Genomic DNA, 12,074 nt, shown 5'->3' with positions numbered 1-12,074 from the left:
GAAGGCAGCTAAAAGGAGTGTGGTGGCATTACTAGAAAACCCATGGAAGAACGGCTGTCTGCTGATGAGCCCAGAATTTGAGGCATGTTGTGCCAAGCCATCTAGATCCTGTCCAGCAGGAATTATGTTTAGTCACAGCATCCTAGAGAGTTGCCAACGCTGTTTCCTTGCCCACTGTGGACAAGACTTAAAAGAGAGTCAGCACAGTGAAGACTGGTTGAAATAAGAAGTAATCTAGTTAGTTTGGCCATGCATTCCGTATCTGCTAGGTCTTCCATTCTGGGATTGCACTCCCTAACAATGTTACATTGTGCTGCTCTTTCATTTTAACTACACAGACTGTTTGTTTTTATAGTCCTGATCTGTGGAAGAGTTTACTTTCACAGATGTAAGGATTTGGTGCACTTACAAGCACACTCCTGGAAATCAGCTGATGAAATCTGAACACTTAACTAGGACAGTGTTCACTGTTTTTCTATCTGTGGTATAATGAGAAGACTAACAAATGTGCAGAAATCTGTGGCAGATTCTGCTGGGATTTTACCCTCAGTCAACAAGTTTGTTCCAAACCAGCATGGTGTGGGCACCACAGAACTAATAAACTTTAGTAAATGGTCCCTGTTTTAATGAACTTTAGAGGTATACTTTCAAATGAAGATAGTAAAATATTGGGGAGGAACAAAAATGTATACTTAAAGTGTTTCTAAACTAAACCTCAGAAATAATTCAAATGATGCAACATCATGCAGGAAAATGGAAGACTCAGGATGAAGTCTGGCTTTGGGTTTATCACTCAAGGCTTTGCAAAGATACTAGTTGAAGCTTCAGCGTAAGCCAAAAGTTTGTTCGCTGTGTAGCTTCCCCCTAGCCAAAGTATATTTGAAGCTGAAGAAAAGATGCCATATTGAAAATTTTTAGAAATGTAGAAAGAGGACTGGCTCATTACTTACAATTTTTCACCCAATTTTTTTTTTTTTTACCCCATCCACATCTTCCACCACTTCCACTGTCTGTCTGTTTCGCTGACCTTTTATGTCTTTTACACGCTATATAGCCTTTGGAGCCAAGTCTGTCGCTTATTTATATACTTGTGCAGTGCTCAGCCTAACGGTGCCTTGATGTGGCAGAGACCTGTAGGTGCTGCTGCAGTGTACATAACTACCAGATAACACCTCCTCATTCTTGCTAAATATATGGACAAACAAGTAGTTCTTACAATTCAGTTTACACTAAAACAATGCCATTTTAAAAAAAGCAGGTTTCAGTGAGCAGGTCTGTGCTGTAGATAGGGCCCAGGTCATTTGTTTTATTTAGATGAAGACTAGACATTCCCTGGCTTTAACAAAAGGAAAACATTTTAACAAAGTTATGCCCCATTTCCAGGGGCGGCACAACTCTCGCCTCTGAAAAGGGGTTATTTTAAAATGCTCTTTGAATAGCAGAGTGGCATGGGCCTTGTATAGCACAGCTGCAGGCACTTTTGCCATTGTCATCTGACCCTATGCCTGGTAGACAATAGCACTTGCACTGTTGCTAGTATTGGGGGGACTGTGCTGTGCTAAACGGTGCAAAATGCCAGGGCCTAAGAGAGCTTGGGGGTGGAGAAAAGACGTGGTACAATTCCTAAATAGAATGGAGAGGAGTAGAAGCAAATACTAAATTTAAACTTCCAGAATCTGTCTGTACTTTTCCTTTCTTTTTCTATTCGTAGCAGGTGTGTGTAAATCTTTCCCCCGAAATTTGTGTGAGCAGCCCCGTACTTGTACTCTACAATCCACTATATGTATCGAGGTAGGAAAAACAATTTTAAATAAAAAAAGATGTCTCCAGCTGCAAAAAGTGATTATTGCTGTGGTTTGGAAAGAATGTATGACAACTCATGATACCCTTATAGACATCTATCTTTGATTCAAATAGTAAATGTGGTAGGCATATATCTTGTCTTAAAAGCAAAGAGGATTTATATGTTGGCTGAAAACAGATCACTTGTCAGTGAACTGATTTTATTGCAAGCTGTCTTGATTAGTTAAAGATAATTAAATGGAGTTACAACCCACTTGAAAACAATTTATACAGGATCTTGGAATATCAGACATTTCAAACCTGTAGCTGGATAAATTTTATAAAAACACTAAAGATCGCCTTCACACGGTAAAATGGTACTTTATCCACTGAAACAGATAAAAAGTAAATTATTTTAACTTCCAACTTTTCTGATGTGTTTACTTTTTTCAATCCATCAAATGGGGACAATAAAAGTTAATGAATAATCTAATGTTTAGTATACGTATTTAATCATTTAAAGAATTATTCCTTGAAGACGTGCCAAATTGATATAGTTAAATCATTTTGTTAATTAACTTTAAATTTCTTAAAACAGTGTACCTTTAATTACTAATGTAGGTTTAATTTAAAACATTATGAACAGTACCATTTTATTCAATTTATTTTAATTGCAAGTATTAGGATTTGTCTACACATGAAAGTAAATCCGGAATAAGGTGGAATGAGAATTTAAAGTAGATTAACATTTTCTGATGAATGCCGTGTTCGTTTTAAGAACACTTTCACAGCAGATTTGACAAAATGCAAAGAAGGCACCAATATGAGATTTCTAAAAATTGCTACAGCACTCAACCCAAGGTTTAAGAATCTGAAGTGCTGTGCAAAATTTGAGAGGGACGAGGTGTGAAGCACGATTTCAGAAGTCTTAAAAGAGCAACACTCTGATACAGAAACTACAGAACCTGAACCACCAAAAAAGAAAATCAACCTTCTGCCTCTTGCATCTGACTCAGATGATGAAAATGAATATGCATCGGTCCGCTCTGCTTTGGATTGTTATTGAGCCGCACCCGTCATCAGCATGAACACATGTCCTCTGGAATGGTGGTTGAAGCATGAAGAGACTCATGAATCTTTAGCACATCTGGCATGTAAATATCTTGTGACACCGACTACAACAGTGCCATGCGAACGTCTGTTCTCACTTTCAGGTGACATTGTAAACAAGAAGCAGGCAGCATTATCTCATACAAATTGTAACCAAACTTGTTTCTCTGAGCAATTGGCTGAACAAGAGGTAGGACTGAGTAGACTTTAATCTCTAAAGATTTACATTGTTTTATTTTTGAATGCAGTTATTTTTTGTATATAGTTCTACATTTGTAAGTTCAATTTTCATGATAAAGAGATTGCACTACAGTACTTGTAATGGGGGGATTGAAAAATACTATTTTGTATTTTGTAGTGCAAATATTTGTAATCAAAATATAAAGTGAGAACTGTATATTTTGTATTCTGTGTTGTAATTGAAATCAGTGTATTTGAAAATGCAGAAAACATCCAAAAATATCTTTTTAAAAGGTATTCTATTATTAACAGTGCGATTAACTTTTTTAATCATTTGACAGCCCTAATATTAATGCAACATAGATACATTCAACACTGAAGTATTTCACCAGTGGAATCTCAGAACTGTTATAGGAAGAAAAGATGAGCACATTAGGTCAAATTGTAATGTACAATTCATTGCCAAAATAATAATGCACACAGTGATTACATAACCGTTTTGCAACTTTGTCAATTTAATTTTGATCTCTTAATTTCACAGTGAGAAATAGTTTTCTCTTCCTAGGGCAAGAGGTTCTTTTTACTTACACGCGTGCGTGCGCACACACACTCTCTCATTCACTCTTTACCTACTTGTTCTCTTGTCTACTCCACTTCTAGAGAAAGAGGGAAATCTAACAAACTACTTCAAACATGGATAATATAAAAGAACCAGTTACTGTATTAGCATGTAAGGATATACATAGACCTTAATCAGAAATCCCAGTGCCGAGCACGAGGGATGCATCTGCAAAGTACTGAAACAACATTTTCTGGATTAATATTTGGCTGGGAGGACACAATCAGTACTTTTGAATTTTAAAGGTTCATTTGGTTGTGTTCTGACTGCCAGCACTGGCCCAGGTGGGGCTATTTCAGAGTTCACAGTTATGTAATATGCTAAAAAGTCATTTCTCAGTTTGACTTCCCATACTTTTGCATCCACAGAACTGTAGGTACCTTATATAGCACATATTCTAGCAACTCACTGTAGGCACAGTCACAGAGAGTGTTAAGTGCTATAATATATGTCTCCAGTTATTTGCAAGCGCAAAATCAGAGGAAAATACGCCAACTCAATCAAGTTACTAGTTCTTTGTCTGCAGTGCACCAAGCACTGTAACCTGAGGTAAACAGTATGCTCTGCATTTGAGAGGACTTACAAGTTTATAATGCTTTCTGACCTTTCCTAAGCCAATAGCTTCAAATAACTTGAAAGTGAATTCCTGGACCCACTGAAATCAATGAGATTTTTGCCATTAATTTTAGTGGGGCCAGAATTTCATCCCTTGTGTTTTAGGATTAATATGCCATTAATATTTAAGAGCCATTTATCATAAACATCTCCCCACCCCTCAAAAATCAGTCAAATTCTATACAGGCTGAGGGAAAATGCGTGTACATTTCTATTTTCCATGCTCCCAGGGGTGAGGGGTGTTATCTGGTTTGGCAAATTTCAGTAAAATATTTAGTTTGTACCATTCTCATAAATCTTTTCATTAAGAAATGCCTTTCTGTCATAAATTATTGAAATTATTCCTGTGTATTTAAGCATCTATATTTAAGGCTAATTCAGTTGCCCATGAGTAACTCATTCTTTTTTTTTTTTCTAAGGTATATTACCCAAACTTGGGATGGATGTGTGTTGATGCAACTGATCCAAGGAAAGGAAATTGGCTGCGATATGTGAACTGGGCTCTTTCAGGAAAGGAGCAAAATCTATTCCCTTTGGAGATCAACAGGACCATTTACTACAAAACCTTAAAGGTAGCACTGTCCATTTGTGAAGTGTCGATGACTTTTTGGTATCCATTTCTTCCTTTTCCTTCAAGAACCTGTTTTATTTTTGTACTTTTCTGTGATGGATTTGGGCCCTTTGGGGTGTCACCTGATGTGCTGGGGTGCCACTGAGTCAGCCTGTTCTGCCAGCCTGGGTGCCCTTTACCTGGCTTTGCTGGGGTAGGCTCACAAGCCTCTTCCAACCAAGCACACAGGCAGCTGCACAGAGAGACAGAGATCAGCTCTGGAAAGATTCAGCCTTAGGGCTTGTTCCAACACTCTGGTGCCCACCCCTTTTAAGAGGTACAAACCCAAAGGCTTTATGAAATTCACTCCCTTCCTCAATGTGGAGGGAGATATGCACAACTTCTTGCCACCCCGCCCCCTGCCATCTCCCCCGTTAGGAATTACAAAAATTGGGTTATATTATAAACAAGAAATAAGTTTATTAACTACAAAAGGGTGAATTTCAAGTGAATACAAGAGATAACAAACAGAACAAAGCAGATTATTGAGCAAATAAACCAAAATACGCAAGCTAGGCTCAATATACTTAAGAAACAGGTTAAAAAATGTAAGTTCTCACCCTAAATGTTGTTTTAGGCAGGTTGCGAAGTTTCTGTGGTTCAGAGTTCCAATTACATTCCTTTTCAGACTGGACCCTTGTCTCAGTCTGGACTCTCCCCTTGCCTTCCTTTGAGGTAGCTGTAGCAGTCTTTCTTCTTGGGCAGACAGGCCACGGAGAGGAGTCGTCCCGTTTGCCTTCCTCCCACTTTTAAATAGGATTTACGTAAGGCAGAAATCCTTTGTTTCCCAAACTTGTGCCCCCCCCCCCCCCAGTGGAAAGTTACAAGAAGTCCCAAGTAATGTTTTGTATTAGGTGACCAGACCACCTGACTCTGTAGTATCACAGCATCCATGAGTCATTGGTAGTATGGAGCAGTCCACAGGAAGGCCAAGCCTTTTGACAACTCTCATATCCCCAACTTAAAAAAAAAAAAAAAAAAAAAAAAAGGCAGAGCCCTGATGGTTTACATATATTTTAAAGAAGTTGAAAATACTGTAACCACAGTTTCATGAGATACACTTTGTTTCTCTGATTAAGGGAAGGATTAATCTACTAGCCATGAGCGTTGATAGCATTGTTCCAAATAAAGGCAATATAGCTTCATGTTCACCTAATCTTGTCATCACTGTTCTCATTTATCTAATATCTCACTTTAATATATGAAGTGTCCTTTGTCTATGGACTATATTCTGTTCATTCATGAGAATTGATTCAATGCTAGTGAGTCTTACTCTGCCAGTAGTCATCCCAACTTGTCCACATAGTCAGTAAGCAGCATTTCCCAAGCAAGGTGTCACAAACAACATAGATTGTACCGGCTATCAGTGTGGAAAACTGTCTGGGATCTGTGCTATCATACATGATCTGTGTGCTGTGATCAGTTTGAAAGCCTGATTGGAAGATCCATGAGAAAAATTGTAGCTGCTCTTGCATTTTCCTAGCTCCAAACTTGTCAGTCAACCTTGCCAAATATAGAAGGATTTTGCAAAAGAAATCAGCATCTTAACCTATGATGATGAGAATAATTAACCATTGGAACAATTTACCAAGGGTCCTGGTGGATTCTCCATCACTGATAATTTTAAAATCAAGACTGGATTTTTTTCTAAAAGTTATCCTCCAGGAATTATTTTTGGGAAGTTCTGTGGCCTGTTACACGGAGGTCAGATTAGATTATCACAATGGTCTTTTCTGGTCTTGGAATCTATGAATCTATCCAGATTTTGAAAATTTGTTTTTGTGTTGCATTCTTGCAAATTTACTGCACAACAACAGTAACAAGATCTGTTCATTGAGGGGAGAAAATATCTTGCAAAAAGACCACTGACAACATAGCCATTCTCCATCCACTGAGCAGGATTTTGTCAAAGATGTACTTAATGCAAATTTTAAATATAGATGTATGGTTTGCTTTTAGGACTTCCCAATAAATGGGAATAACAGAAATTACGATATAAGGTTCAGTTTACATGGCTGCCTCCCTTACTGGCAAATTAATAAGTAAACCTACCTTGCCAGCTTTACAGATGTTCCCAATCACATCTGAAAGCATTTGTTTCAACAGCTTTTGCTTTTCCTGTTCATATATCCTCTTGAGAAGTAAGACAAGGGGCAAACTCCAGTCTTCCTAATCTTAGTTTATACTAGAAGCTAAGCAGTTTTTAGTATTGTTACAACTGTCAACATTGGGTCAGTTTCCTAGTATAGATTAGGCTTTGGAGAGTCACTTAGCACAGATTTCGATGTACGCAAGTTAGTAATTTTCCTTGTAACTTTTTAAAGAATATTTGAATTAATCTGATGTTTTGTTTGGTAATGAAGCTTGTCTGATCCACCACATTACAAGATCTAGTATTTTGCAGAATTTTATTAATTATCCAAAATGATTAAATCAGTGGTAATTAGCCTGCACAATTATAAGAGCCAGATTCCCGAAGTTAAATTACTGCAAAGAAAAGCAAGCAAATTTAGCTGCAGAAAGACTTTGAGAACAGAGCATCATATAGAAAAGCATTTCTAACTTTTTGGAACCTCAGAGCCATATTGCTGCGCTAAATCATTTAAAACATATATTCAAAAAGTAATGTTACTTGTCTATCTCCTTGAATGCAAAGCTTGTTTTTCACATCATTTAGTGTGCCTGAAATTGCTTCCTTCTTAATGTGCCCTGATCTCTCTTAGGTACAGTTCACCCCTACTCTGATGCATGACCATTTTTTTTTTAAAGTAACGTAATAAATACATAAAACAAGAACATGGAGCTGTATAATGTCCTTGATAAAATGCTCTTTAAAATTAATTCCCGTTTCTTTTTGTTTAATGTTTCCTCCCATGCCGTACCCACTGTGTTCAGTTGTCATTCTTTCTAATGTCTGATTTAAATTGCAAGCTCTTGGGGGCAGGGACTTTTGTCCTCGTATCTAAAGTGGCAGGTCCCACTGGTTCTATGAATTTATTCAGAGAGCTGAAATACTCTCAATGTTAGATGGAGTAGTCTTGCAGTTAACATGGGTTTTTGAACATTCGGAATGTTGCTGCTCTCCTCGCCTAGAAATTCTGCACAATATGTTTTTGTTTGTATATATTAACCTTTCACAATGGTCATGTAGATTTTACTAGTGTAGGGACACAATTTACTCACTTGCCCCTTGTCACAACAATTGATGATAATTAATAAAACTAAGGAGATTCCTCTTGGAAGTAAAAAAAAAAGAAAAAGAAATCTACCCCACAAAAGAAGAATTTTGCAGTGATGGTGTGCACATAATGTCCTCTATTTTATTGTTTGGCATTCAAACTAGTATTGCATACCTAATTAAAATACTGCTCCCACCTAATTTTTTCCAAGTTTAAGTTTTTTCATGGCTTTGTGGATTTTTAGTCTGTGACTCAAAAAGCCTAATTTCAAAATATTGGAGCACTGTAATATTTTTGAAAACCTCTAGGCCAAGATAAGCAAAGTCTTGTCTGTCTGAGCATGTTTGGTAGAATAGGGCCTCAGAGCTATGTAGATCTTTCATTTTCTTCCCATTCTTTGTTGTTAGCTAATAGCAAAATTGCTCATTTGGGACTTTGTTATATTGAAGGTCTAGGTTTGAATATTAAAGTGAGAAAAAATGAATAACGCTGCCACCCTTTACAAGGTGGTGCTTTCAAGTTAGGAGGACTTTTGTAGGCTGCTTGGTGTACGTCTTTCCAGTGCACATATGTAACTGGGGGCAGTTCACCCCTACTATTTAAACTTTTAATTGGTTTCTAAATCAGTCATTAAAAAAAAAACTTACTATTTTTTAATGAAAGGCTTTGGTTTAAAGTTCACATTAAAGTTCTTGGAAAAACTATGTTCACACAATACGGTACTTAGCACTTTGTCTTCAAATACTAACTAATAATTTGTTCAAATACTAACTAATAATAATTTGCAGTGAAAATTCAATTAGAAGAAATTTTCTAAATCGGCTTGATTAAAAAGATGTGACCAACTTCAGGTGAAATTAATTTGTTTATGGAAGATCCCATTCTATCAAGTTACAGTACAGTATAAATAAAATCAGTGTAAGTACAAGACACACATAATAGCTCAAAGACTCGATTTGTAGTGCCACAAATGTAAACCAAATAATGGAATTTGATATTTTCAGGTGTAAACACTGCACACAAGCACTAACACCTCCATCCAAAAAAAGTGCTTCATTATTATTATAGTAGCACCATGCAATCCACTGTATAAACACATAATAAGAGATGTTCCTGTCCTGAAGAATTTACAACCTAATTAGACAAGATAGACAAATGCTGGAAAATTACTTATGTTGTTTCTCATCCTCCCAGTTCCAGAGTGCAAATCCAGAACTGTTAAAGAAACACACAAGAAATAAGTACACTTAGGTCACAATGTACAGTAAATGTACAACAGAAGGATTATTCTACAATTGATATGTATACCTGTGATTATTAATACTTTGGGGGTGAAAGCAGTTTTGTTTTCATCTAGTGCAGTGGTTTTCAACCTGTAGTCCGTGGATCTCTGGGAGTTCGCAGACTATTTCTAAGATATCCAAAGGGGTCCACACCTCAATTTGAAAATTTTTAGGGGTCTGCACATGAAAAAAGGTTGAAAACCACTGATCTAGTGCCTTCAGCTAAGAAGAGAGAACACCACAGGGTAGGCGGAATGTACCACAGACAATGCACCACAACCTTAACTCTGTCCCACTAAGGATGCCATACTTTACTTCATACTTTTACTAAACTGTTTCCTCCCAACACTACTACACTGAACATCCAGTCTAATAGCTTTGGGAGAAGGTAGTTGGTAATGAGATGGGTTGTGTTGAGGGGGTTTCAATGTGTGGTCCTTAGTGTTGTAGTAATGATTAAGGTTTGTGCCTCTGTGTGGAGGAATAGAGGTATGTATTGTTCAGTGGCTTAACTTTTCATTTCCTTGTTTTTATGTGTTGGTCATGTATGTTGTGTGTTGCAACCCTTTACTGCTCTTATGAAGAACTTACAAACAACAAAGTTCTTTGTGTATTTATGTTCAACACATGACCTTCAAAGTTTGGAAGAGCCTGTACATTATAATAAGAACCAGCACCACCACTATAATGTACATATTATTGAATTATGCATTACCTTTAAGATACAATATTAATTTTTGTAACTTTTTAAAAATGTGGTTGTAGACAGAATTTAAGGGGGTGGCTCAGGTAGGTAAATTTTAGATTTTTGATATTTTTTTTTTTACTGAAAACTCTTACACGGGAAGGTTCTCTGATCCTAGTCTTCTGTTTCTAGGTATAGTTGTATGCTTACTCTACATCAAAAGCAAGTGATCGTGGATTTCCTCAAAGTAGAGCTGTTGCTTTAATTAGTATTGCTAACATAGGAGCTGTTCTATTGCACGAGCTTGGACTGATGAAGGAAGGCCGCATCTTATTTTGGAAGGACAGGGTCAGAAGACTTTATTTAGACATTGATTTAGCAACTCAAACACTACACTCAGCAAATTAAAAGGGAAAAACAACCAACCATGGAACTGACAAGTTGCATGCTTAACACAGCACTGAATTCCATTTCGCTTTGTTGTCAACCCATTCTAGGTTTAGATTGGAGCAGGAACCTTGCCTTCATTCTTGGTTGTATGGCACTACCACACTGACGCTGTGCAAATAAATAATTTACCCAACACTTATTCCATCAGGACTCCAAAACTGCAAATGGAAACCAAAATCTTAGGCCTTGCTTATATTAAAAGTTACACTTGTTTAACCATATTTTAAATCAGTTTAAACTTGTGTACATTTCTATGTAGATACAAATTGATTTAAACCTAGCATATATTGATTTAGGTTAATCTGGTTAGCATTGGCCTTATATTTTATGTATGTGAACATATCAAGTATAATGGTCAGTGCAATTTTACACTTGGATTCTCTGAAACAAACCTTTTCACTTTCATTATTGTGAGGATTAATTGAAAAATGTTTATACTTTGGAATTTAGCAGATCAGGAGAAAATAAACACTTTTAACAACAAAGTATATAGTTTTAAAAAGTACTGTACATGTTTTCTTTTCCTAAAAATTATGCAATACTTAGTTAATATGGTATCCATTAGATAACACTTAATGTAAATATTATTGAAATATATCTAATTTATAAAGTAAAGTTAATCCCCTTATACCAAAAGCTTGAAACTTTCTATATTGTAACAGTATTTACGTCAGTAGACTTTTCCAGTAATGAATGCTAAGCTGTGCATGTCACATCTTGTAATGAAGAGGTTCTGTTTATAAGTACTCAAAACAAACTTAATTACCATTTTTTTTCCAAACTAACTTTCAAAAACAGTAAGATGTAAAGAATTTTGGCTTGATCCAACTCCTCTTGAAGTCAGTTTGGTGTAGGCCTTTTGTTCGCAAAAATTTCCACAGAACCATCATAACACATGAATCAGTTCAGCAGGATAGGGGACCATGAGTAACTCATAGGTTGGCAGTAGAGGAGAATAGGGAGCTCTGCATAAACAATGGTCTTTAGGAAAAATTAATGACATTTTTAATGCTATGAACTGACTTACATTTCCTTTGCAAAGAAAACTTCTAGATACCCGTAAAAAAAAAAAAGGGGGGGGGGTTTAAAATTGATTGTTTCTAGGTGTCCCTCCGTCCCCACACCCTCACCCCAAAGCACGAGGGATTGCACAAGCCCCAGAAGCTAGATCTGATCATGGTAAAGATGGTTATAATGTAGATGCCAGGAACCTTGCATCTCTTGAGTTCTTCCAGCATATGAGGGTAAAATAGGGTTTTTTTTCCCCTTCTTTGGCTCAGGTGAAACTTAAAATAATAAGTTGAGATTCCCGTTGCTCTAACCTAATTACTTTAAAACTATTTCTGGCACCATATTATTCTTCAGCCACTGAAAAGGGTAGTTGCAGTCACAAGGAAGAAAGGCATTTGTATCTAGGGCCAATGGATTTTATTCCCACACTTGAGTAGAATTGTTCTGAATGGAGAAATGTTTGGGAGATTATTTGAAAAATATAGGTACAGAAGTATTTCCCTCTTTTACTCTGCTCAAGTTGGGAAAATCTTTAAGGGGATTCACTAAA

The 12,074-nt window shown here is 36.7% G+C and overlaps 1 protein-coding gene across 7 annotated transcripts in view; it reads left to right on the top strand.

Moving 5' to 3' along the window:
- Positions 1 to 12,074, top strand: part of PRDM2 (PR/SET domain 2) — a 118,389-nt gene that overhangs the window by 39,118 nt on the left and 67,197 nt on the right. For 6 of the 7 annotated variants that reach the window (XM_074933951.1, XM_074933946.1, XM_074933952.1 and 3 more), the window contains one exon: positions 4,726 to 4,878. In XM_074933951.1, the coding sequence (XP_074790052.1) occupies positions 4,750 to 4,878 (129 nt within the window). In that variant the 5' untranslated portion in view covers positions 4,726 to 4,749. Of the gene's footprint in view, positions 1 to 2,543; positions 3,083 to 4,725; positions 4,879 to 12,074 lie in introns of those variants that run through there. The other variant, XM_074933948.1, reaches the window with a different exon arrangement.

Source organism: Natator depressus, chromosome 18 (genome assembly GCF_965152275.1).
Source record: "Natator depressus isolate rNatDep1 chromosome 18, rNatDep2.hap1, whole genome shotgun sequence".
NCBI classification, from domain to species: domain Eukaryota; kingdom Metazoa; phylum Chordata; order Testudines; family Cheloniidae; genus Natator; species Natator depressus.
Note: the sequence above shows the minus strand (reverse complement) of the source record. Positions and strands in the feature narration are given on the sequence as shown.